General features: G+C 40.8%; 1 protein-coding gene across 1 annotated transcript; it reads left to right on the top strand.

Annotated features, from left to right (window-relative positions):
* The first annotated feature begins 2735 nt into the window (after positions 1–2735).
* LOC145403087 (lactosylceramide 4-alpha-galactosyltransferase-like) lies at positions 2736–21370 on the top strand. Its single transcript, XM_080274919.1, has 7 exons — positions 2736–2799; positions 6562–6640; positions 7521–7616; positions 14546–14742; positions 17275–17555; positions 19227–19418; positions 21224–21370. The coding sequence occupies exons 1-7, from the start codon at positions 2736–2738 to the stop codon at positions 21368–21370; spliced, it is 1056 nt and encodes a 351-aa protein (XP_080131045.1).
* The last annotated feature ends 1185 nt before the right edge of the window (positions 21371–22555 follow it).

The raw sequence follows: 22555 nt of genomic DNA, 5'->3' as shown, positions 1-22555 counted from the left end.
GGCAAAAAACGAATGCCTTAATGTGGTCACTGTTCCTAATGGTGCTGGCCACACTGCCCAGCAGCTTGGTATACAAACTGTTCAGTGCCTCAAACGGGTCCACTAAGTAAGCTAGATGTGCTCTGAAGCCAGGTGTTCTCATAATTAACAAGAGGTCCTTCTTCCCTTGGCCTCCAAGAAAAGTATCAGGTTCCTCATGTAGCTCCAGAACCCTTGGAAGCATATTGCCCTTACACAACCACCACACCCTGGTGTGAAACAGCAGATCCTGGTACTCACAGGACAATTCTCCACATAACTGCCAAAACAGTCTGGCAGTAAACGCCTCACCCTTAACATAGTTCACAATTTTGATGACACTTGCCAAGGTGGCACTGAGCCTTTCAGGGAGCGTGTTTCATGCAAGCTTCTCTCGGTGGATAACAAAGTGTCTCAGTCACGTCAGTATTGTTCTACCTGACAAGCGTCATAAAGCCTGAGCTAGAACGAAACATGGCTGGTCCTCCATCAGTGTACAAACCAACAAACCTGCTCCATGTCAACTGTGCTTCCTCAAAAATAGATAGATATCTATATATATATATATATATATATATATATATATAATATATATCAGGGACATGGCCCATTACATCTTGTGTCATAGAAGTAGTCTCCAATACTCGAAAAAATAGAAACTCTTCCTCAGTGGAGTTTCCATGTACCATATTTTGTAAAAACCATGAGGTGCGAACACTGAGCAATACCAGTCGTCTCATCCAGTTACATCGAAAAGAAAGACGATTTTCTCTGTTGATCACCTGTTCCTTGATATATCCTGCCATCTCATGAATTGAATGCTTCACTGTGTCATTTGAAAGTGAGATTTGTTTCACTTTGTTACTGCTCTCTTCATTCAGAACAACGCACAAGGCATTAAGAAGACAAGGTTTGAGCAGATTTTCTCCTGCTGTGTGTTTTTTTTTTCTTGCAATCTGTAATGATATGTAATGTGATGCCTCCACAAATTTGGTTTTTGCTGGAAACCCCACCTACATCAAGCCTTCCTTTTTTTTTTTTTTTTTTTTTTTTAAATCCCTCAGCTTTACTTTTGAATCAATTACCATATTCACATACTCTGGGTGAACCTTCAAGTGATCCTTCAATTTTGATGGCTTCAGGGATTAATTTGTCATTACTTTCAAGCAGATAATACACTGATGGGATTCAGATACCATTATTAAGAAGAAAGGTAAATCCATAGCTAAGAAAACTGTATAAATACTTTCTCTTCTTGGCCCCACAAAACTGCAAAAATAAAATCACCAGTTTGGTTTACTGACGATTCAGTACAAATTGTGCAAATACATAGAGAAGAAGACATTTGAGAACGATATAGCGTTGCAGTTCAAAATAGACACGAAGCACTTGCAGATGAGTGTGACATGAATGAAGTGGAAAACGAGTGGAAATGTTTACAAAGAGCATATGTGGAAGTAGCTGAGGAAATAATACCAAGGAAAGAAAGACGAGCAAGACAAGAGAGGATGACGGAAGACATACTTGAGTTGACGGAAGAAGGAAGAAAGTTTAAACACAGTAATGCAGTAAGATACAGAGAACTAAACAAAGAAGTCAAAAGAAGATGTTCTGCTGCAAAAGAAAATCGGATAAACGAACAGTGTGATGAGATAGAAGATTTGGCAAATAGGGATACACAGATGACGTATGCAAGAGTGAAAAAACTTACTGGAAGAGGAAGGTTACGTACACGTGAAGCAATATTGAAGAAGAATGGTGAGATAGCAATGGAAAAGGAGGAAGTACTCGATAGATGGAAGGAGTATATCGAAAAATTGTTCAAGGATGATAGAGCGGAGCAGGTAGAGCTTGATGTAGAGACAAGTGGCTCTGCTATTGGTGTAAGACAGGGATGCGTTCTATCTCCAGATCTGTTCTCCCTGTACAGCGAGATGATAATGAGATCAGCTGAAGGACGAGAAGGATTTAATATTGGAGGACGAAATATAAACAGTATAAGGTACGCAGATGATACGGTACTGATTTCTGACAGGAGAAACTTCAGGATGTTTTGAGAGTGGTAAAGGAGACTAATGAAGAAAAAGGCCAGACAATTAATGTGGCTAAAACGGAAGTGATGGTAGTTAGTAAGAAGGCACAAGTCCCCAGGTGCAGTGTAAGAGTGAAAGATAAGATGATTAAGCAGGTGAGATGATTTTGCTACTTGGGAAGCTACATTACGGACGATGGTAGATATAACGAAATAAATTAAAAGAAGAATATTTGAAGCGAAGAAGGCATTTCAGAAGATGAAGAATATATTAAGTAACAGACACCTTTCAATACGAACAAGAAGAAGAACAGTTAAAACTTATGTCTGGTCTGTGTTGTTATATGGATGTGAAGCTTGGACTATTAGTAAAATGATGGAGATTTGGAAGCTTGTGAAATGTGGTGCTGGCGAAGGCTTTTGAAAATTTTTTGGACAGAGAAAATATCAAAATTAATGAAGAAGTGCTAAGGAGAATGGATATCAGAAGTGAATTATTGGTACACGTGAGAGGAAGACAGATGAGATTTTTAGGACATGTTATGAGAAGAGGAAAGATAGAGAACCTGAACTTAACGGGAATAGTCCCAGGCAGTAGAGCAAGAGGCAGGCAAAGAGAGAAGTATATGGATGGAATAGTAAGAATAGCGAGGGAAGGATATACACGGCTGGACAACTGCTGCAAATGACAGAAGACAAGAAGTGTGGCATTCCATGGTCGCCAACGTCTGCAGGAGCACGGCACTTCGGTAAGCTATAGAAAGTACAGATGTATGCAGAAACAGACTGGAAAAACACTAGCGGCGCAGTGACCGCCACGGCACCTATGCGGCCAAAAAAGTCAGCAGAAGTCACTCAAGCAGGCAGTGCGTTGGAATTGTAACGCGCTACTTCCTGTCGGAGCTTTTAGATGTACTGCGAAACGAAACGAAAATGTACAGAAAGGGGAAGGACATGGACGGAGGGTGATGAGTGTCAAGAGAGGAAGAATTTTAAGTGAATAGAAAGTGTCGGGGCTTAACCCATGTACGGCGCTGTGTATGTATGTGCACCGGCGACCAAAGAACATGTGCACACCACTTAAATCTCTGGATTAAACCCTTAATATAACGTAATACTTGATAGCAATGGAAAGCCTTCATTTATTTAATATGCCATCTGTGATATCCAATAGAAATTATGATTGGTTTGGTTCTAAAATTACACTACTGAAGTAAATTGCCTCTCTGATTCAATTTCTGTAGGCAGTAATATATGGTATTTTGAAAAGCTAAGCTCGATATCCAAACTTTTTTATATTTCACCGTTTTATGCATTCTGTTTTATGACAAAAAATTATCACCTGGTCTAAACTTGTCAGCGGGCTGGCAGATAAGCAAGTTTGCATGTTTTTTGGGAACGGGTTGTGAAGCTATGACGAGTCGGACACACACACACACACACACACACACACACACACACACACACACAAAACTTTGATTTCAGGAATATGGCACAACATGCTTGGAATTATAAGTAATAAATCTGCGTTGTATATGTGCAATTTCCTTCTCGTTTACCATAATGTAATGATAAGCCGCACAATGCTCAGGGATACTGACACTATTGCTTAACTGGAATAAGTTGTTTTGGATAAAGAGTTAATAAAATATTACTTTTGAAGAAAATATGGACCAACACACACACACACACCCACACACACACACCTGCAGTCCCTCTTCCCCGTGCCTGGTGTTTGCTTTCCAGTGTGGTGAAGCGCATCAGGCCTGACCATCAAACCAGTGTGCTTCCCTCACTTCTCACAATCGCTCTACCGCCGTCACTTTCCAGGCTTTTCACCAACAATTACAAAAGTTACAGTGAAACAGACTAATTGTATAACTGTCGGTTTGTGGTTAAAGTGAAAATTTAGAGAAAATATTAAATCCAGAGAGTATAATACCACAATGTCGTTGGTTGAATCGGCATAGTGCATAAAAATATTTAAATTTATGAATCACACGTAAACACAAACACACTTATCCGTCGCAGAAATAATCAGTGTATCTGTGTTGTCATCGCCTAACAATGAGAATTACATGTCAACATAGGAAATTCTGTGTATATCTCTTATGGTCCATGATGATGGTTGGGATATTATACGGTAAGAAGTGCTTACTAACAAATGGGAATATAATAATAAATTTCAAATGTTATAAGTGAACTTTTTTTTTTTTCTTAATAAGGCATCGTATTCAAAGAGATCGGTGATTTACAACCGGATCAGTGACAATATATCGCTTACTAACAACAACAATTGGTTTACTGATCGAAAGTCTGTGATTACTGCATATGTTGTTGGTCACCGCAGGCACATGTCCATCCTCTCAAACTAAAGACGTGTTTTATAATACTCTTGGAAGCCAGACTATTTCATTCAGCTTAGGTTAATGATGGCTATGTCTTATCTCTTTGGTCTGAAGAATCTCCAGTATATTGACTTCTTCCCTCTAATGACAGCGAATAGCGTAAATGACGCTACCGGAGGGAAAGGGTTAAATCTGTAACTCCTGTGACATCTTAAATATATTCCTACCTATTTTTGACGATTTTATTCTACTTGCAGGCGACCGTTTACACTGAAGTAGTTGAATATTCTCTTTATTGTCCCGTTTACTGTTAGAGAAACTTTATAAAAAACAGCTATCTTTCTTGGCGACTATAAAAATAACGTAAAAAACGGACGTCATTACTAATTCATTCTTGCTGCTAAGTGAGAGTCAATATAGAAGAGAAACAAATTACTCTCGTGATGGAGGGGGCAGCACAGGGTCACTTAAATCCACTACAGGGACATATGCCATCACCACACCGACCTACAGACCGACAGACATACCCTCACACCCTCAACTACCAACAACAAAATACTCTCATCCTCCAATACTTATTTAAACCAACACCCTAACCCTTCAAGTGATATCACACACCCTAACCTAATAACACTGATATAAACACAGCCTCACCTAACAACACTGATATACACCCTACAACAGTGATGGAGACACACCCTACAACAGGGATGTAAACAAAGCCTCACCCTACAGCAGTGATATGTACACCTTTTGTCACCCTCAGCCTATAACACATGCCCTCATCCCTCTGGAAATGTAACTGGAACCTGGAGTTATAATTGGAAGGTTGTGTGTTGTCTCAGGAATGTTTGGGTGTTTTCCTTGTCAGTTTCACACACACACACACACACACACACACACACACACACACACACACACACACACACCACCCCTAAACTGAATAATATCGACTGGAAACTGCAAGAGACGTCAACGTATGGAAAGGCTAATAACTGCTCTACCTGACGCTCGGTTTGAAATGTATCCCCTGAACTACTCAAAATCGTCAGGCAATAGCAATAACAAAGTATTAAAAAAAAAAAAAAAAATCATGGGGTGAAAAGAGTTAACGTATTCTCCCTCCGAAAAATCTAAATCAAATTCTGTGGTAATAGGAAATATAATGCGAAAACTATGTCCTGGATTGGGAAGGGTAACAGACTGCATCTTCAACAGTGACGCCTTCCCCACACGCCCATGGACCGCCGTCACCCGGAGCTTACCAGACGGACGCCACCTGGGACATAGGTTCTGTATAAATTTTCCTCAGTTTGAGTTGTACGTCAGAGTGCTTGTTCTATCTGTTCGTTTCACTCCTGTTCTTACCATGCACTTCACAGTCGAAATTATTTGGTTATTTGTGTGTAAGATTTTTTTTTCTCTCTCTAGGCTACTCATATAGCCACAGCTTACTTCATAGCCAAACTCTTCAGCTGGAGTTGTAGATTCTTTAGAAATTTGTTTTAACTCATTTTTTTCATAACCAAGCTCTTAGGTTGTGTATAACTGGCATTTTCTTTAGTGTTTGCTCATATAGCTTTCATACATTTAAAATAACACATAGATACTTTTTTCATTTACTTTCCTACGGTTGCGAAGGTCCATTGTGGGTTCATTTTCCAAGACAACTAGGCTTTTGTGCTGGGATCTATCGCCCTAATGCATGTACTATAGTGTCCGGGCTCGCTTGCTATCTATCTATCTATCCATTGCCAGACGCCTCCATCCCGTTTGGGGTGGCCACAAACAAATCGCCTCCAAGTCGCCCTGTCCCCCGCCATTTCACTGCCCTGCTCCCAACTCACACCCCCCTCTCTCATATACCTCTCCACCCCATCCCTCCATCTCATCCTCGGCCTCCCCCTCCCTCTTCCCCCCTCCACCTCACTCACATACACTCTCTTCGTCAGTCTTTCACCCTCCATCCTCTCCACATGGCCAAACCACCTCAGTGCTGCTTGAATTATAACCACTGTTGCTTCTCCAAAGTTCAAGAATTAGGAGCTTCGTTCCCCTTTATTTAGATAAGGTTTAAACGGTTATATACTCATTTTTATTATTATTATTATCATTATTATTCCAGACATCAGAGAGGGCTTTCTGGAGAGCCCAGCGGTTGAGTGGGCGGGGGATCTAGCCTGTCCTCATCATTCAAACACGTCACTCTTCACTCTCCCAGATTTGTTGAGCTTCGAGTACGGTAGACGAACGGAATTTCTTTTCATTGTAATATTATAGAGCGAATCAGTATTTGTTTTCACGGTTAATTAGCCCCTTCAGTCCAAAGTAGTAATCTTTATTATAGGCTACGCTGGTTGTAATTAGATGATGTTATTCAAATTGTGAGAACACTCTAGCGTTTAGGGAATTAATGAAGGCTAGATCTAACTCCAGCAGATCAAGTAATATCTTTCAGACACAATAAAACTACAGATAGCAAGAATAAAAAGCTAAATGGTCAGGGATTGCATGGGATTTATTGCAGAAATTGTCAAAACATAACTAGCACATAAACTGTAAAAAAAAATATATATAAAAAATGTAAAAAAAAAATTAAAAAAAAAAAGGGCCCTACAAGTTTTAGAGGTGATAAAATAAGCATAAATTTGTACGTATTCAGTGAAGGTGATGTTACAGTCGAATTGCCAAAGAATATTAACTCCCAAATTATGATATTCTCGTTTTCATATTGTTCTTGCTGTCCTTTATTTTATGCGGCAAAGAATAGACTTTAAAGACAGGAATAAATACCTACAGCCTTCATTAATCCCGTTAGGGGACAGCTGAATGGAATAAAAAAAAATCACTTAGAGAAAGAGAATGTGAGAAAAACGGGATCGTACTGATGGGGTTATATTTAATTAAAATATGATGTTACTTTCCCTTTCTGTTTTACCCTTATTATTACTGTTAAACTGGTATCCCCTTATTTTCACATCCCTACTGATATATCCTTACTGCCATCCTGTTGTAACCTTTGTCATGGCCTAACCAGCATACCGTTATATATACCACTTCTGTTATATCCACGCTGATGAACCTTATTGTTATTCCCCTCTATGAAACCACTGCGGTCCCAGAGCACACCTACGGGACCCCAGTGGATACAACATCTTTCTGGTGGAGACGTCTTGCAACCCACGCCCTTCCTACCGAGCTTGGTGTGCTGTTGAGAGGTAAGATTTACACACACGCACGATATCTTTGTATCTATATAATGGCAATCTTTATGTAAAAAAATGTATAGGATGACCGAAAGCATATTCATTACTGAACACCCAGCTATAGTATGTTTTTTTGTTTTGTTTTTTTAATGCAAGGAAGGAGCCAAGGCCAAGAGCCCGCAAACCGTTCCTTAAAAAAAAAAAAAAAAAAAAAAAAAAAAAAAAAAGGATGGCACTCAGTAGAACGCATACCTCCGCCAAGGCCCAACATGCGGTTCCTTATAATTCAGTCAAGTCCTATTTGTTACTGTACGGCAGCTGGAAAAAGACTTCCCCCCTATAAAAGCATGTTTAAATCCGCTAGATCTGGAATTTCATATGGATCCGCGCCAAACTGTACACAGTCGTAGATACCAACATCCTGAATATGCCTGATTTTTTTTTTTTTTTTTTTTTGTAATCAAGATCCATGCAATATTCACTGAAAAATTTACGAAAATGTCGAAAAACGCCCTATCTCGCAATGTTAAAGTGAAAAAACAAAATTCCTGGATCCGCACGTTTATCCGGATCCGCACAAAATTTAATGGAGTGTATTCTGGGCAAGGCCCATTCTTCTACCAAGTTTCGTGGAAATCCGTCCAGTAGTTTTTGTGTAATCTTGCTCACAAACCAACCAATCAACAAACAAACAAACGGACAGGGGTGAAAACCTAACCTTCTTGACGGAGGTAATAAAACAGAGAGCCAAATTCCAGATCCGTTCATGTGGGACAAATGACCTGCAAATTTTTCTAAATGTCACCACAATCCCTTGATCGTCACAGTCATTACTATCATCACAACCACCACAGTCGTCATTGCTACAGTTATTACCGCTGTTACAGTCACGATAACCACCAACATCACCATTTTCACTACCATAACCTTCACCACAACATACAAATACTGTTTACCAAGGAACTGGAACAGGTTTGCATAGCCACTTTCAGGAGACCAAAAGTATGTGGCTCTTTTAGCAGAACTTAAACCTTGGCTTATGTCTTTAAATTACTGTAGTTCGTTCGGCAGTGTTTGGAAATACTTCGTACAAATGAAACTAGAGTATGAAGTAACGTGGGTTAGGGTGTGCGTCATCTTTGGTGCAATTGTGTGAATAGTTTGGATGCAACTGGTAATTTATACATTCATGCTCATAACTGGCTGTGCAGAACAAAGACCAAAGGCATGAAGTCGTGTTTTCCCAGAGATAAAACTTGGGTGTTATGTGAATGAAGGAAAAACTTGAAGGTGCACCTCTTCAAAAGATAAATCAACATACGTATAGGTTTGAATTTGGTTTTTACCCATGTGTTACATGAATGAAGGACAAACTTAAGGGTGTACCTGTACGTATGGGCTAGCACTTTGGTCTCTCTGAACAATGATGAAAAAAAAAAAAAAAAAAAAAACTAGTGCAACAGACCCGGAAAAAGAAATCTGTCCTTCCATCTGTTCAATGGCGCTGTACGGTACATGTCGTAACTTCTTTCCCCATTTGTTTTTCCTTCCTCCGTTCTGTTATTTAAAAAAAAAAAAAAAAAAAACTGCGGACCGATTATTTGAAATGAATCATCTCCTGAGGTCAACATTTTTTTTTTTTTAGCAAGAAAGAAGGAACCAAAGGCCAGGAGCCCGCAAACCGTTCTTTCCAAGAAAAAAAAAAAAATCAATACTAAAGAGCCAAATTCAAGATCCGTTCATTTCGAGATGCCTGGACACACTGCGTTTGAAAGACTGAAGATTATAGGAAGTGGGAAATATAGACACAGGGAGACAGTTCCAGAGTTGACCTGTTGCATAAATGAAGGACTGGGAGTAAACGGTAACTCTAAAGTCCTGGTGTCAACTAGGTGAAGCTCAATCAGATGGGAATCGCCTTGTGACGTCATAGGTACTGTACGTCTCAGAAAGCCAACCAGCAACCATTTTCTCTTTCCCCCTCTCGCCTGCTCTCCGCCTGCCCGCATATTAGAGAGAGAGAGAGAGAGAGAGAGGAATTACTGACGACCACCATGCAGCACAGAAACGGTCTTGAAAAATTCACAGGGAAGAAAGGAAATCCTAGTTTACATTATCTGATGAGGAAAATAACATTAAAGCAACATTATTTATCGATGCTGTTCTGCAGCTGTATCATTCAGACTTTGAAAAAAAAAGACAAAAAGTTGAATATACTAGATACGTATTTTTTACGTGTGAACATACTTCCCTGAGGGTTAGAAGGCAGGTACTTATCCAAGCGACTTTGAAAGGCTAGAACTGCATCACAGTTTATTTTATTGAGGGCAATTTCTTCCATATATTTACAACTGTTAAAATGGAATGCTTAGCTTCGTGTGAGTGGAATCGTTTGCCGTTAATTTTATGTACATTACCTCCCGTGTAATTTGAGCGATTAACTGTGTAGTATTTATTGATAGCCCAATTACTGTGTCCTCACACACACCACAAAGCCAGTCAGGAGACAGGACGTGTGTGCTGGGCAATCCCCAGGTCCTGTCCTCCCCACTTACTGTTTTTTAATCAGCCCATACCCCACTGACCGGGCTAATGTATGGCCCGGCCTGCACTATATGTGCAGGGAATCTTTCAACAACAACAACAACTGTGTCCTCTGAATATTTCAAATACTTGAATTAACTATCCTCGTAACCTATGTTTTGTTAAGGTAAATAGATTCAGGGCTTTTAAATGCTCCTCACATAGTGTAGGTATCATTACTGCCAACCTTCGTTGTACTCTCGAGTTTCCCGACACATTTTTTTGTAGTACGGCGATCAGAGAATTATACGAAGGTATATCTATCTATCTATACCCGGACGCAATAATCCCGTAAGGGGTGGCCGTTTGCCTTTGAGTTAGTTGTTTTACGGGAAGGGACACTAACCCTCCGCCAACCCACCTGTTGACACGTAGGGAACATGTGTGGGTTGGTTATATGGCTACCACCCAGCACTATAAACCAGTTTCCTGGCTTTCAGGAAACCATTATGCTTGTCACTCGGTGTAGAGTCAGCCGAAAAGGAGAGTAAAAAAAAGTGTCAGGAAAGATGGAAGAAATAAGAAGAGTGGAGGGCAGACACAGAAAAAGAATGGTGAAGGTGAAGGAAGAAGTAGGCAGCACTACATCACGTGAGTGGATGATGGTCGCCATCACCTAACACCATTATACAAAGTGAGGATGATATTTTCTGATTTGTATTCGAATGCTCTTCCAATGAATCCTATTAGCTTCTTGGCTTTCTTCACTGCCTCTGTACACTGCCTGGTTTAAGATCATTTGTTACATTAATTCCTAGGTCTTTTTCATGACTAATATTATAGCTGAATGTTGTTCGTAGTGCAACTGGCTTGTACGTTTCTATTTCCAGTGTTCCGCACTTTGCATGTACTAATATTGAAGTCCATCTGCCATGTTTAGGCCCAGTTAAAGAGTAGCTCGAGGTCGCTCTGAATTGCCTGCCTTTGTAAAGATGTGTCTACTCTGTTTCCAACTTTAGCACCATCATCAAATTTGGCTACTTTACAAAATAAACCCTCATCTATATCATTCATATAAAGTAAAACCAGAATAGGACCCAATATTGAGCCGTGTGACACTCCACTTGTAACATCTTACCGATTTGCTTCTTTACCATATATTTTGCCTCTGTTGACGTCCTGTAAGCCAATTATCGATGCACCCGAACACACTGCCTCTGAACCTACGCTCCTTCAATTTCTGACGTAGTTTTTTATGGGGAACTTATCAAAATCTTCTCGAAACTCGAGCTAGGCAATGTCTGAGGATCTGGTCTCACCGTACATATATTGCCTATTTTGTAAAAGAAATCCAAGATATTCTTAAAGCATGAGCGATTTTTCCGAAAACTGTATTGTGAGTCTTGGATGAAACTATTTGTTTGAAAATAATTAGCAAATTTGTCTTTGATAATAGTTTTCAACAAATTGCACTCCATTGAAGTTAAGCTTACTGGTCGATAATTTTCTGGTTTTCGTGTTGTTGCGTGTTTTGAATATCTGAGTTACATTTTCTAGTTTCCACACACGACAGCTCAGCTAATGGCATTGATTTCATTCACTGCTTCCTTTAGAATGTGTGAGATATTTTGTCTGGCCCTGGTGTTTTATTCATTTAAAGTTACCCATGGCAAGTCGTTCATCATCGTCACAAGCAATAACGTACCCTCTTCTATGACAACAGGGAAAGTCGCACGAATGGAATCTGTGTTTTCAACTGTAAATACGGATTCAAAGAAAGTGTTGAGAATTTTAGCCATCTGTGTTTTATCGTCGGTATGCTCTCCATATCTGTGGCTGGTGGGCTAATTGATGGGGCTGTTACCTGCTTGTTTCTGATGTAGCTTTAGACTATTTAGGGTTGGATTTACTCATACAAGCAACATGCGCTTCAAGGCTCTTTCCTTTATCATTATTATTATTATTATTTTTTTTTTGCTTACGATGAAGAGCATCATATTTATTTTTATCACTGATTTTTGTGGTAATATAGTTTGTGTGTGTGTGTGTGTGTGTGTGTGTGTGTGTGTGTGTGTGTGTGTGTGTGTGTTCCACTAGTTGGGTTTAATATTTGTAGCAGGGCGTCTGTTGTTATTTGGAATACATAACCGTTACTGAGAATGTGATTTTTTTTTTTTTTATGCGAGGAAGGAGGAACCAAAGGCCACGAGCCCGCAATAACTGTTCCTTCCATGAGAAAAACAAAATACGAGAGAGTCAAATTCAAGATCCAATCATTTTGAGTTGCCTGGACACACTGCTTTTGAAAGACTGGAGATCATAGGAAGCAGGAAATACAGACAGAGGGAGACAGTTCCAGAGTTCACCTGTTGCATGCTTTATTAGTACCTTCTGTTTGAACACTGGGATTCCACTCAACAAAACCAATAATTTCCTTTAATTTTTGACAATCCATTCTCGTGTTGTCGGGCACTTTCCTGTAACTAACCCTGGCACTATCGTCATTGAATTTAATGTTCAATGTGACCCTACGATGGTCACTAGCACCACACTCCTCATCTACCATAACATTAATTATTCGGATGTGACCAAAACTGATCTAATACGCTACCTTTTTCTGTTGGACAGTCTAGGAGCTGATGCAATGAACTTTCTTGTACGTTTGTGTACAAGCTCAACCCTGTGTGTGAAGATAGGGTCCCCCACCCCCCATTTGGCAACTGGTAAATTAAAATAAAATATTACAGTACTCTGGGTGCTGCACATTTCAGCAATTTGGCTGTAAATTTCACTGTCTGGTACTGTACTGTGCTGATGGATGATCAATTTACTCAGGTACTGTTTTGCTACGGGATTTATTTCGAAGCTACAGACAAATAATGCTAATGTTATCGACAGACGGCGTAGGAATTCTGACTGGATGAAATCTTTATGTATAAGGGTAAACCGCCTCCTACTTTACTGTTTCTCTCACTGCTGTAGCCTAGTATGATGTCTGTTAAAAAAAATCTCGTTCGGTGTTTGGCCTCGATTCTGTGACGTCTGTGACATCGTGATCTTTATCAAGAACATAAGGCTCTAAATAAGAAATTTTGTTCTGCGCATTTACGAGAAGAGTCTTAATGTCCTTGCCTCCATTAATCTGTCTTTGATCTATTATGTCTATGTTGACTTGTCTGCAGGCATTGTACGGCGATTTTTTTTTTCTTGGAGGGGAGGAGGGCAGACAAATGTACTGAATCATCCAAGAGACGAACCAAGACGAACAGAAACAACTGAGTTTAAGTGGAGACTATTTTGTGCCAACAGAGCCCACTGCTAATGGAAGTGATTCCAAATGACAATGAACTCAGTACTGTGTATCCTCCTGTAAGCAAACTGACTTAGCAACTATGCGAGTGAGGATGTTAATTTTGTTAACTGCTTCGGCCAGTTTTCCCTCAAGGTTATGACGAAGTTTGCACATCCTGCACAGAATGGGAGTGGTCAGGGAAAAAAAGATTCGCTGAGAATACTGGAACAGGTTGTGCACCGCTATGTTGTGGGCATTTTGATATTTGGGGGTTAATGAGGAAACTTGCGAGGAAAAAAAAAAAAAAGGATAAAGTTACTAGTACAAGTATCTGAAAGGGATTACGCTGCAAGTTAGCTTATCAGTATCAGAAAGCTTCTAATTGCTGGCGTTAATTTTAAAGAAAATGCACATTAGTTTACAGTGTTTAGGGATGAATGACGAATATATATATATATATATATATATATATATATATATATATATATATATATATATATATATATATATATATATATACAGTATATCATCATCATCAGCCGTTTGTGTATCCACTGCAGGACCGGCCTATCCCGACCGAAGTCGGGACGATACAGCCAATGTATCTCTACCAAGTGGCTTAGGCTGTCTGGTAGAGATTGTATGTAGGGTGAGAAGTGCTTGTAAGTGTAATTGTAGTGTTGGAGTGGCTTTGGATGTGTGTGTAGTCTGTGAACCAAGTGTAATCGGCCCGCGCAAGCCGACTGGGTGCAAGCATACTTTATAGTAAGCGACACTGGTTCAACCACAGCACCCCTTGTGTCCGCCAATGCAGTACGTGGCCGGGTGAACACTCCCAAAGCTTATCACCCTGGCGGGGCGCGAACCTTGGCCCACCCGTGTACGAAACGCACACTATACCACTGAGGCTCCATATATATATATATATTTATATATATATATATATATATATATATATATATATATATATATATATATATATATATATATATATATATATACAATGAAGGATCGGGGAAGGTAAAACTACAAAGTTGGGTATGTGGGCAGTGATAGGCTGATATTTACCTTAATGACCCTATTTTCGTCGACAGGCATAAATCTGACCCATCTTCTTTTTTCATAGTGTGGCACATATGAACTCCAAGGCCAGGGTGTGGTACCTGATGACCTCTCCTGTGGTGTGGGTTGGGGACGGGCTGGTGACGGGACTGCTGGGGCGTCATGCCAACCTGCGAGTGGTCACCGCCCCCCTCGCTCCCATCCTGGCACACACGCCACTCTCCACCCTCTACACATCAGGCACCTGGCGCAACAACAACAGTCAGTCTCACTCCATTTCGTATCGTTGCTGCTGACACATAGATCAAGGCTATATCTAGTGTATTTCTATTTCGATCTAATCACGTCCGTGCCTGGAAGCGCGAAAGGGTTGTGTACTTCAATCCGTTTGTCTGTCATTCTGTCTGTCTGTTAGTAAGATTATATCATGATTAACTACTAGATGGCAACAACCAGTTTCTTTCCTCATGCCACGATACTCTGCACTCCTTTGCACATTTATCTCTTTCCTTTGTCACTGCACCCAAGTACTTTATCTCTCTCACCAAGTGTACCTCCATTCACAAAAGCATCACGCTGGCGGTCACCTTCTTTCACAACACCCATCACTTTCCTCTTATCTACAATCCCTTACAAGACATGACGCCCACAGACATCGATAAATCTTTGCACCATTCTGAAAAGAAGTTGGTCACTGTTAGCCAGCAGTACAGCACTCTCTGCATACATCAGATCTGAAATATTCGTTACTTCACCATTCGTTACTCTCCTCATTCATCACCTGAATGTTTACCTCTCATAACCCTATTCATCAAACACTGAACAGCCACGGAGCCATCACTCATCATATTTCAACACCGATGTTAAACCAAATGCATACACAACTGCCTTCTCTTCTACAAGCTTCACTACCACCACAGCAACCCTTACCAGCGTTCAGCAGCTCTCCCTTTACAAAATACATATACCAAACCTTCTGCTTATCTTGTATGTTTTTTCTAGATCCACAAATGCCATAAATACCTTAAGAATCCTTTCCACAAGTTTTCTCTGCTGCTTTACTGCAAATACTTGAATCACACATCCCATACCACTCTAGAATCTCCATGTTTGTCATTCACTATATTCCATGGGATAATTTTTGCAGTTGTTTTGATCACCTTTATTTTGGTACAAGGGCATAATCACAGCCTTCTTCCACTTTGCTGGTTCAGTTCCACTCATCCAAGCTTTCTTAAGTATTTTCAGCAAACGCTTCATTTTAGACTCTTCACTACTCTTGATCACCTCTGTATTTATCTCATCAACACTTTATGCCTTCCAAGTTTACAACTCTTTGGTAGCACTTTTCACTTCTGCCAACATCATATTCTCTGGCACAGCATTCCTTCTCCACGCATCAAACCCAGTCCTCTTTAACACTGCTCTGCGCTCATCATTGTTAGTGACAAAATATTCTTTCCATCTGTCCATACTTCACTTCCATTTGTTGGTATTCTTCCACTTTCATCCCGTCACACTTTCACACATTATTGCACCTCTTTCAAAAATAGTTTCCTATTTTAAGAATATTTTACGTTAATTTTTCTTCCAAGATCATTACGAGAGATCAATCGAAGCTCACTGTGGGTGTATATCACTGAGCTCTATAGTATGGCGAGGCTATCTCTGCCGCGAGCGTGTGATTTTGGCCGCCATATTGAAACACTCGTCGCTTGTAATACAAAAACATATATGGATTATGATTTTTTCTACCTAGTGCAACGAATTGTATGAGGCACATTTAGCCAATGAGTATAAAACAACGCCATAGGTTGCCGCAGTGCAGAACTTACCCTTTATGGCACTAAGGCAGAGAAAGGTAATGGCAGAAAGGGAAAAGATAGTGTGGTATTAACGTTGAAATGATAGTGATGTTTAAGCTGTTTACGTCTAAGTAATGGTGTTGAAATTGTGTAGGAAGTCCTTAGACTATCCATGCCATGAAACCGAATGTCCAGATTGATAAAGGCCGGAAGAAACATAGAAATATCTACAAGAGAGTGTGAACAGCAGAGAAGAGGACATGGGGAGAAAGACTGGAGATAAATGGGCGCCTTTTAGTGGCCTCATTCATGCAGGGATACCCGGGAAGAACCTTCCCGCCCCACCCAAGGGGGCAGTAATGTTATAGAATTAGCAACAAGATTTCTTGTTAAATGTAACGCTATCTCTCTTCGATGAATTCCTGTGCCCATTTTTGTATCCGTAAGCTGCACAGTGGACCACGGCACTATATTTTCCGGAATTACCAGCTGCTCTCAAAAACCCACAGAGCAGCTCAGCACAAAAACGCGAGGATCAGGCATGGTGTAACATGGCTGCCTCTACACCAGTGCCGCCCTGGCGGCGGCTACATAAATTACGCGGTGCTACCCATGAGAAAGCCTGTCCATATTATAGAGCTCAGTGGTGTATACAGTATATATGTACGGAATAATACAACGAGAAACCCGGCCCGGTCAGATCCGATCGTCATGATTATCAGAGGCTGATAACTTTACCTAACAAGGCTAGAACAATGATTTTGTTTCTTTAGAAGCTGTGTATATTCAGTATATGTATGTACGGTATGTACAGTACGTAAGTCCGTGTCTATCTAGCTAGCTACATATTTTCATTCACCCTTAAAGACGTAATTTGAGAATTTTTTATGATTTGCAATTAATTTTTACTCATAAATGTGCTGCATTTTGACCGCCATAATCCTGACTTGGTAATAAGAATGAAAATGAAGATGAAGTGTATAAAAAGGTTGGCCTGGTGTGATCCTGAGCGACTTTGTGCGGCTGAGTCTGCTGTGGCACTACGGTGGCCTTTACGTCGACACCGACACCATCTGCATCAGCGACGTGACCAACCTCACCAACGTTGTGGGCGTTGAGGCTGTGACGGAACACCTATCCCTTCACCCCATCCTGTTTACTGACCAGAGAGAAGGTGATGCGGTGACCGTGGGCAGCGGTGTGATGCACTTCACTCGACACCACTCCATGCTCCACCACATAATGGCTCATGTTGCCAACACCTTTAAGGTACGGTACCCATCCATCCATCCATCATCCAGTGATTTTTGCCCCACCAGGAGCGTAAGGATCCACGGCTAGGTTATCCAGTCCGGACATTTAAGGTGAGGATGACAAGCCTCTCTCGCCCCTGAGTGGCATTATGTGAGCAATAAACCCCGAACACCCCTTGGATGTGGGCCCAGGTCTTATCCGGTCCACTAGGCCACCATGATGGTTACCCTTCAGTGTAGTCAGTCACTCAGTGTAGACTCACCTGAAGACACGACTGCATCAAGTGAGTGGATGATGGGTGTCACAGGCAATATTTACCTGGGTGCTGGGGTGGAGGTGACATGGGGAAAGGAAACAGCCTTGTGTGATCGGAGTCCAAACACCCACAGACTATAGGATGCATTTCTATCATACAATGCCACTGGTAGAGTTTTGGTTGGTCGTCTGCTTGTAGATGATCTGGGCTGCGATACCTTGGTCTGTGTGTGTGTGTGTGTGTGTGTGTGTGTGTGTGTGTGTGTGTGTGTGTGTGTGTGTGTGTGTGTGTGTGTGTGTGTGTGTGTGTGTGTGTGCTTTATCTCAAATGCCTGCAAACTATTTAGATGAAGTTTTCAGTCTGAGGAAATGACTCACTGGCCATCCCCATCTTCCCTTAAGTGAAATATATTTTGCTTATTCAGTCCCAAAACTTAGGTAACCAGTACTTTTTTGAGGAATGTATTATTTATTACATGAGGGAGGGGGGAGTGAGCTAGGGGGAAGGCAGTCAAATGGTGGATGACAGCGACTTGGAGGTGTTTTGTCTGCGGCCACCCTTTGCGGGATTAGGGCGTCGGGCTATAGACAGACAGATTATTTAAATTTCTCGTTTTCACGTCATCAATGTAATACGTCCTCTCTTCTTCTATATCTGAAATATTTGTGTAGAAGTGTATTCTGTATAGAGTATGAAGGATGCATGGGAACTGAATGAAGGGATGGTGGTGCCTAAAGTAATACATTAGTGTGCGACCTAAGAACTAAGAATGACATGAGTGTCCCAAAGGTTTGCACAATGGAGTTGGGTCTATTAAGGAATGCATGTGAGCTGTGTAGGTCTGAGTAAGAAATACAAATTCATGAAAGATGTCAAAATTCTATTGATCAACGGACGGAAGAGAGTGCTAAGCTCGCATGGTCACACTGAAAGAATAGATATCATAAAGATTGTTAAAAAGGCATATACAGTATCAGTGAGTTTCAGTGTAGGAAGGGGCGTGAAGGACCAAGATACATTATGCTTCCATCCACACAACCTTAGTAATGAAGAGAGTAAGCTCGGCTGGGGCTCGGCCTTGGAAGAAAAAATAGGTGCAGGGAAAGTTACAGAATTACAACTGGAGGACTTCCCAATCCGCAATGCTGTATTGTTCAAGGCGCTGCTTCTTGAATTAGTCCACAAACTTTTCTTTTTTTTATTTTTTGTTTCTGGAACGATAAGGCAGACCGCAAAAGAAAGGTTGTGATCTCAGCGGAGGTACCAAAGATATCTCCTAAGCTGAAGAAAGTCGTTGGGCAGTAGCAAGAATGAAATAAAAATAACGTTCATAGTGAAAGACAAATTTCTAAAGCCACGGTCTCTCTCTCTCTCAGCCTATGTATTTCATAACACTAAGCCACTCCCTCACTTCCTCCCCCACACATCAGCCAGAGGAGTACGGCAGCACAGGGCCGCATGCGGTGACTGCCACGCTGGTCTCCCTCTGCGGCCGCCACCTACGCGAGGGCGACAGGTGTGGTGGGGTGAAGCTACTGCCACGACCTGCCTTCTTCCCCGTGCCTTTCCACGCCTGGCGCAAATACTTCATGCCAGTCAATCCAGGTCTCAATGTCTCACAGGTCAGTTACATCACCTAAATCACTCTTATGCACAACATTTAATCTCATTTAACCTCTTCACGACAGATTTTATTTTAGTTAAACCCTCGAATTCACTGACGTACATTTTCGTTTCGTTTTGCTGCTCCAGTCGTTTCGGTTTAAAACTGGGAGGATTTTTTGGAAAAGGGGGGGGGTTCGACTTACTCTTAACTCCTTTACTGGTCCTAAGCTTAATAAAAATCGCTTGTTTTTAGCAAGAATAAATACAAAAATACATACATTCACGGAGTTAATTTTTACCACCTCAACGTCACATCAGCCGATATGCCGAACACATAGATTGGTTTTCTGAGCGGCATGGGTGTTTCGTCGCAACTCTTCCTTAGCATTTTTTATTTATTTATTTATTTATTTATTTTTTTTTTGCACAATATACCTTTCCATTCTCCTTTATTCTCAATGTATCGTTTTAATGCCGACAAAGTTTGCATTCATAACCTAGAAGAATACATAAAGAGTAAGTAGCAATGGAAGAATCTCCAATGCCACTTACAATACGACCCCTAACCACTGAACTTTCTCCACACACAAACGCCTTGGCTCACCTTCACGCCAGTCTTTACTACTGTTATTATTATTACTTTACTTGAATCTCAGGGCCGGCTTTAGGAGCTGCGGGGACCAATTGGGAACATTTTTGGTGTGGCCTCCAGGTTCACAGCCAAAATATTTAGAATCACTGATATAAATAAAGTATATTATAGACTATCTCTTTGGTAGAATGGAAAGCAGTCAAAGTGTGCGCTTAAAAAGTGCACCATCCCCCTCCTCAACTGTCCGAATCCCTAATCTATACCCTCAAAATTCACACGAGAGTTGAACATTAGTTTTTGACGGCAATATCTTCTACATGCTACACAGATTCAACATAATAATGCATAATTCGCTGCTTAAAACATTCACGAAGGTAGAGCTTACGACATACACTCAAATTATAACACAGGAGGTGCAAAAAATCATAAAACCTGACCTGCATCGGAAAATTTGGCGTTTGTAGCTTGGAGGTCCCGTGTGGTAGTAAACAAACTCTCGCACTTTCACGCAAGACCTCGCGGCCCTGAGTCCCATATGTATCTCAGGAAATTCACTGTCCGAACTGCTCCCCCTAACCTATAACGCGGGACCCCCTTTGACCCTGTTGACTTAAGCCCCAGAGTCAGGCGATGCAACATTCATCTAGGTTCGGTGGTCAAGGTTATGCTAAGTGCAATTGTATATAAGAAACAATGCCAAACAAATCACTGTAACTGTTATAAAGCAGGTTACAAGTGCAATAGTAGGTGCCACTCTAGTTTGGCCGTGTGAATAAACTGAATATTTTTCATGGTGCCAACAATAATGATTTATTGTTACATTAACTTAGGCTTTAGAAAATAAAATTAAACTCAAGAATACTGATTTCCTTGCCTATAATTATCAGTATTACAGATCAGTAGTAACAAAAGTTCGAGTATTTTGGCATGCAGTTTACACACCAGAATCCATTTCAATCAATGTCAAGAGAATCGACTAGAGGCGTAGTCACTTCGTAAATTGTCTGTAATTTCCAGCTGATTTGTAAAGCGACTGACTGAATCAGGCAATTCACATATTGCCTGATTCAGTCACTTTACAAACTGCCTAGATCTAGATATACCGTTATATATATAAACCCTTATGGCAATAGCGGGGGCAGTTTAAACGTTATTGTGGTGATACAGTACTTTTTTTTTTTTTTTCCATACACAGGCCAGTTGATGATTTACTACTGCCTTCTACTGCAGATGTTTCCCGACTCTTACCTGCTACATATGTGGAACAAAGCCTCCAAGCAAGAGTCCATCAAGCCTGGAAGCTTATATGACGTCGCGGCAGCTGCATTCTGCCCCCTCACACACCGTACAGCCACCGCATCTGCCACCACCTACTGACAACACTTGAGCCCCAACACACCGTATCTCACACACCACACAGCCAACACTTGATTGAACTCTAGGACACCAACCCTCACGCACAGTCCACAGCTGCCGCCTCTGCAAAACTCGATGAGTCCCAACACACCAGTCGTCACTTGCCTTTTTTTTTTTTTTTTTTTTTTTTGACAAGCTGTGATTCATGGCCTACTAGAACAAGATATGTAAAATTAGCTATCAAACCTTAGAGCATGAAAATGGTGAATGGATATAGTAAATAATTTTGTGAGAGAAGTATGGGAGTGGAGGAGGCTAGGGAATTGGCGGGAAATGAGTTCTTTATCAAATACTGGCGGATGTGCACATGATTTTTCCACTGAGAATAATCCAAGCAGTTAAGGGCTTCCCAAACTGCCCCTTCTCTGCTATTACTTATCCAAAGAATTCAGTTCGGATAACTCTCGACAATTTTCTAGCAGTGGAATATTACCCGCGGTGTTTTTTTAGTATTAAAATTATGAAAAATACACAGAACTCCACACTTCAGGAAGGAATATAGTGTGAGGCGACAAATTTGCCTGTTCAACCCGTGGGCATGTTTTGTGTTTTATTTTTGCTACCTCGAGACAGCCTTATTGCGTTCTGGATTTTTTTTTTTTTTTTAACTGAAGAGGTTAATCCGGGCTTCATTATCCCCTCCAATAATTAAGACTTCTCCTTGGACTAATAAAATCGTTTAATGGTATTCTGTTTCCTTTGGCCTAAAACTGCCATCTCTCCATCGTGAACGTTGACTTATAACAGATTAAACACCTGAATATGAATCTAGTCACAAAGAAGTGCTACAGAAAGGGTGCAGAGTCACAGTATTGTCTATCTCCCAGTGAGTTACGTGAAATAAACTGCAAAAGGATGAAAATCTGGGTAAAGCGAATGAAATATAAGTGTAAATTAAGACACCAACGAAGTAAATGAGTTAATTAATGGATCCATCTGTGTGAGAAAAATAAATCGGGTCGGTAAGAGGCCAATAAATTTGAAATCTATGGTATATTCCTGAGTAGTTGCTCAAGTTGTTCCAGTATATTATTAGTTAAAAAATCGCGTTAGGCCTCATATTGAAAATGATACCGGTACGCACCCTAAAGAAAGTACACCTTCGATTTGTGCAAAGTGGTGCGAATTGAGATGTATGTGGTGTGT

This window comes from Coenobita brevimanus, chromosome 60, assembly GCF_032717465.1.
Source record: "Coenobita brevimanus isolate Jiangsu-jjx chromosome 60, ASM3271746v2, whole genome shotgun sequence".
In the NCBI taxonomy this organism is placed as follows: Eukaryota; Metazoa; Arthropoda; class Malacostraca; order Decapoda; family Coenobitidae; genus Coenobita; species Coenobita brevimanus.
The sequence above is the reverse complement of the archived record's forward strand: the minus strand, read 5'-3'. Positions and strand labels throughout refer to the sequence as shown.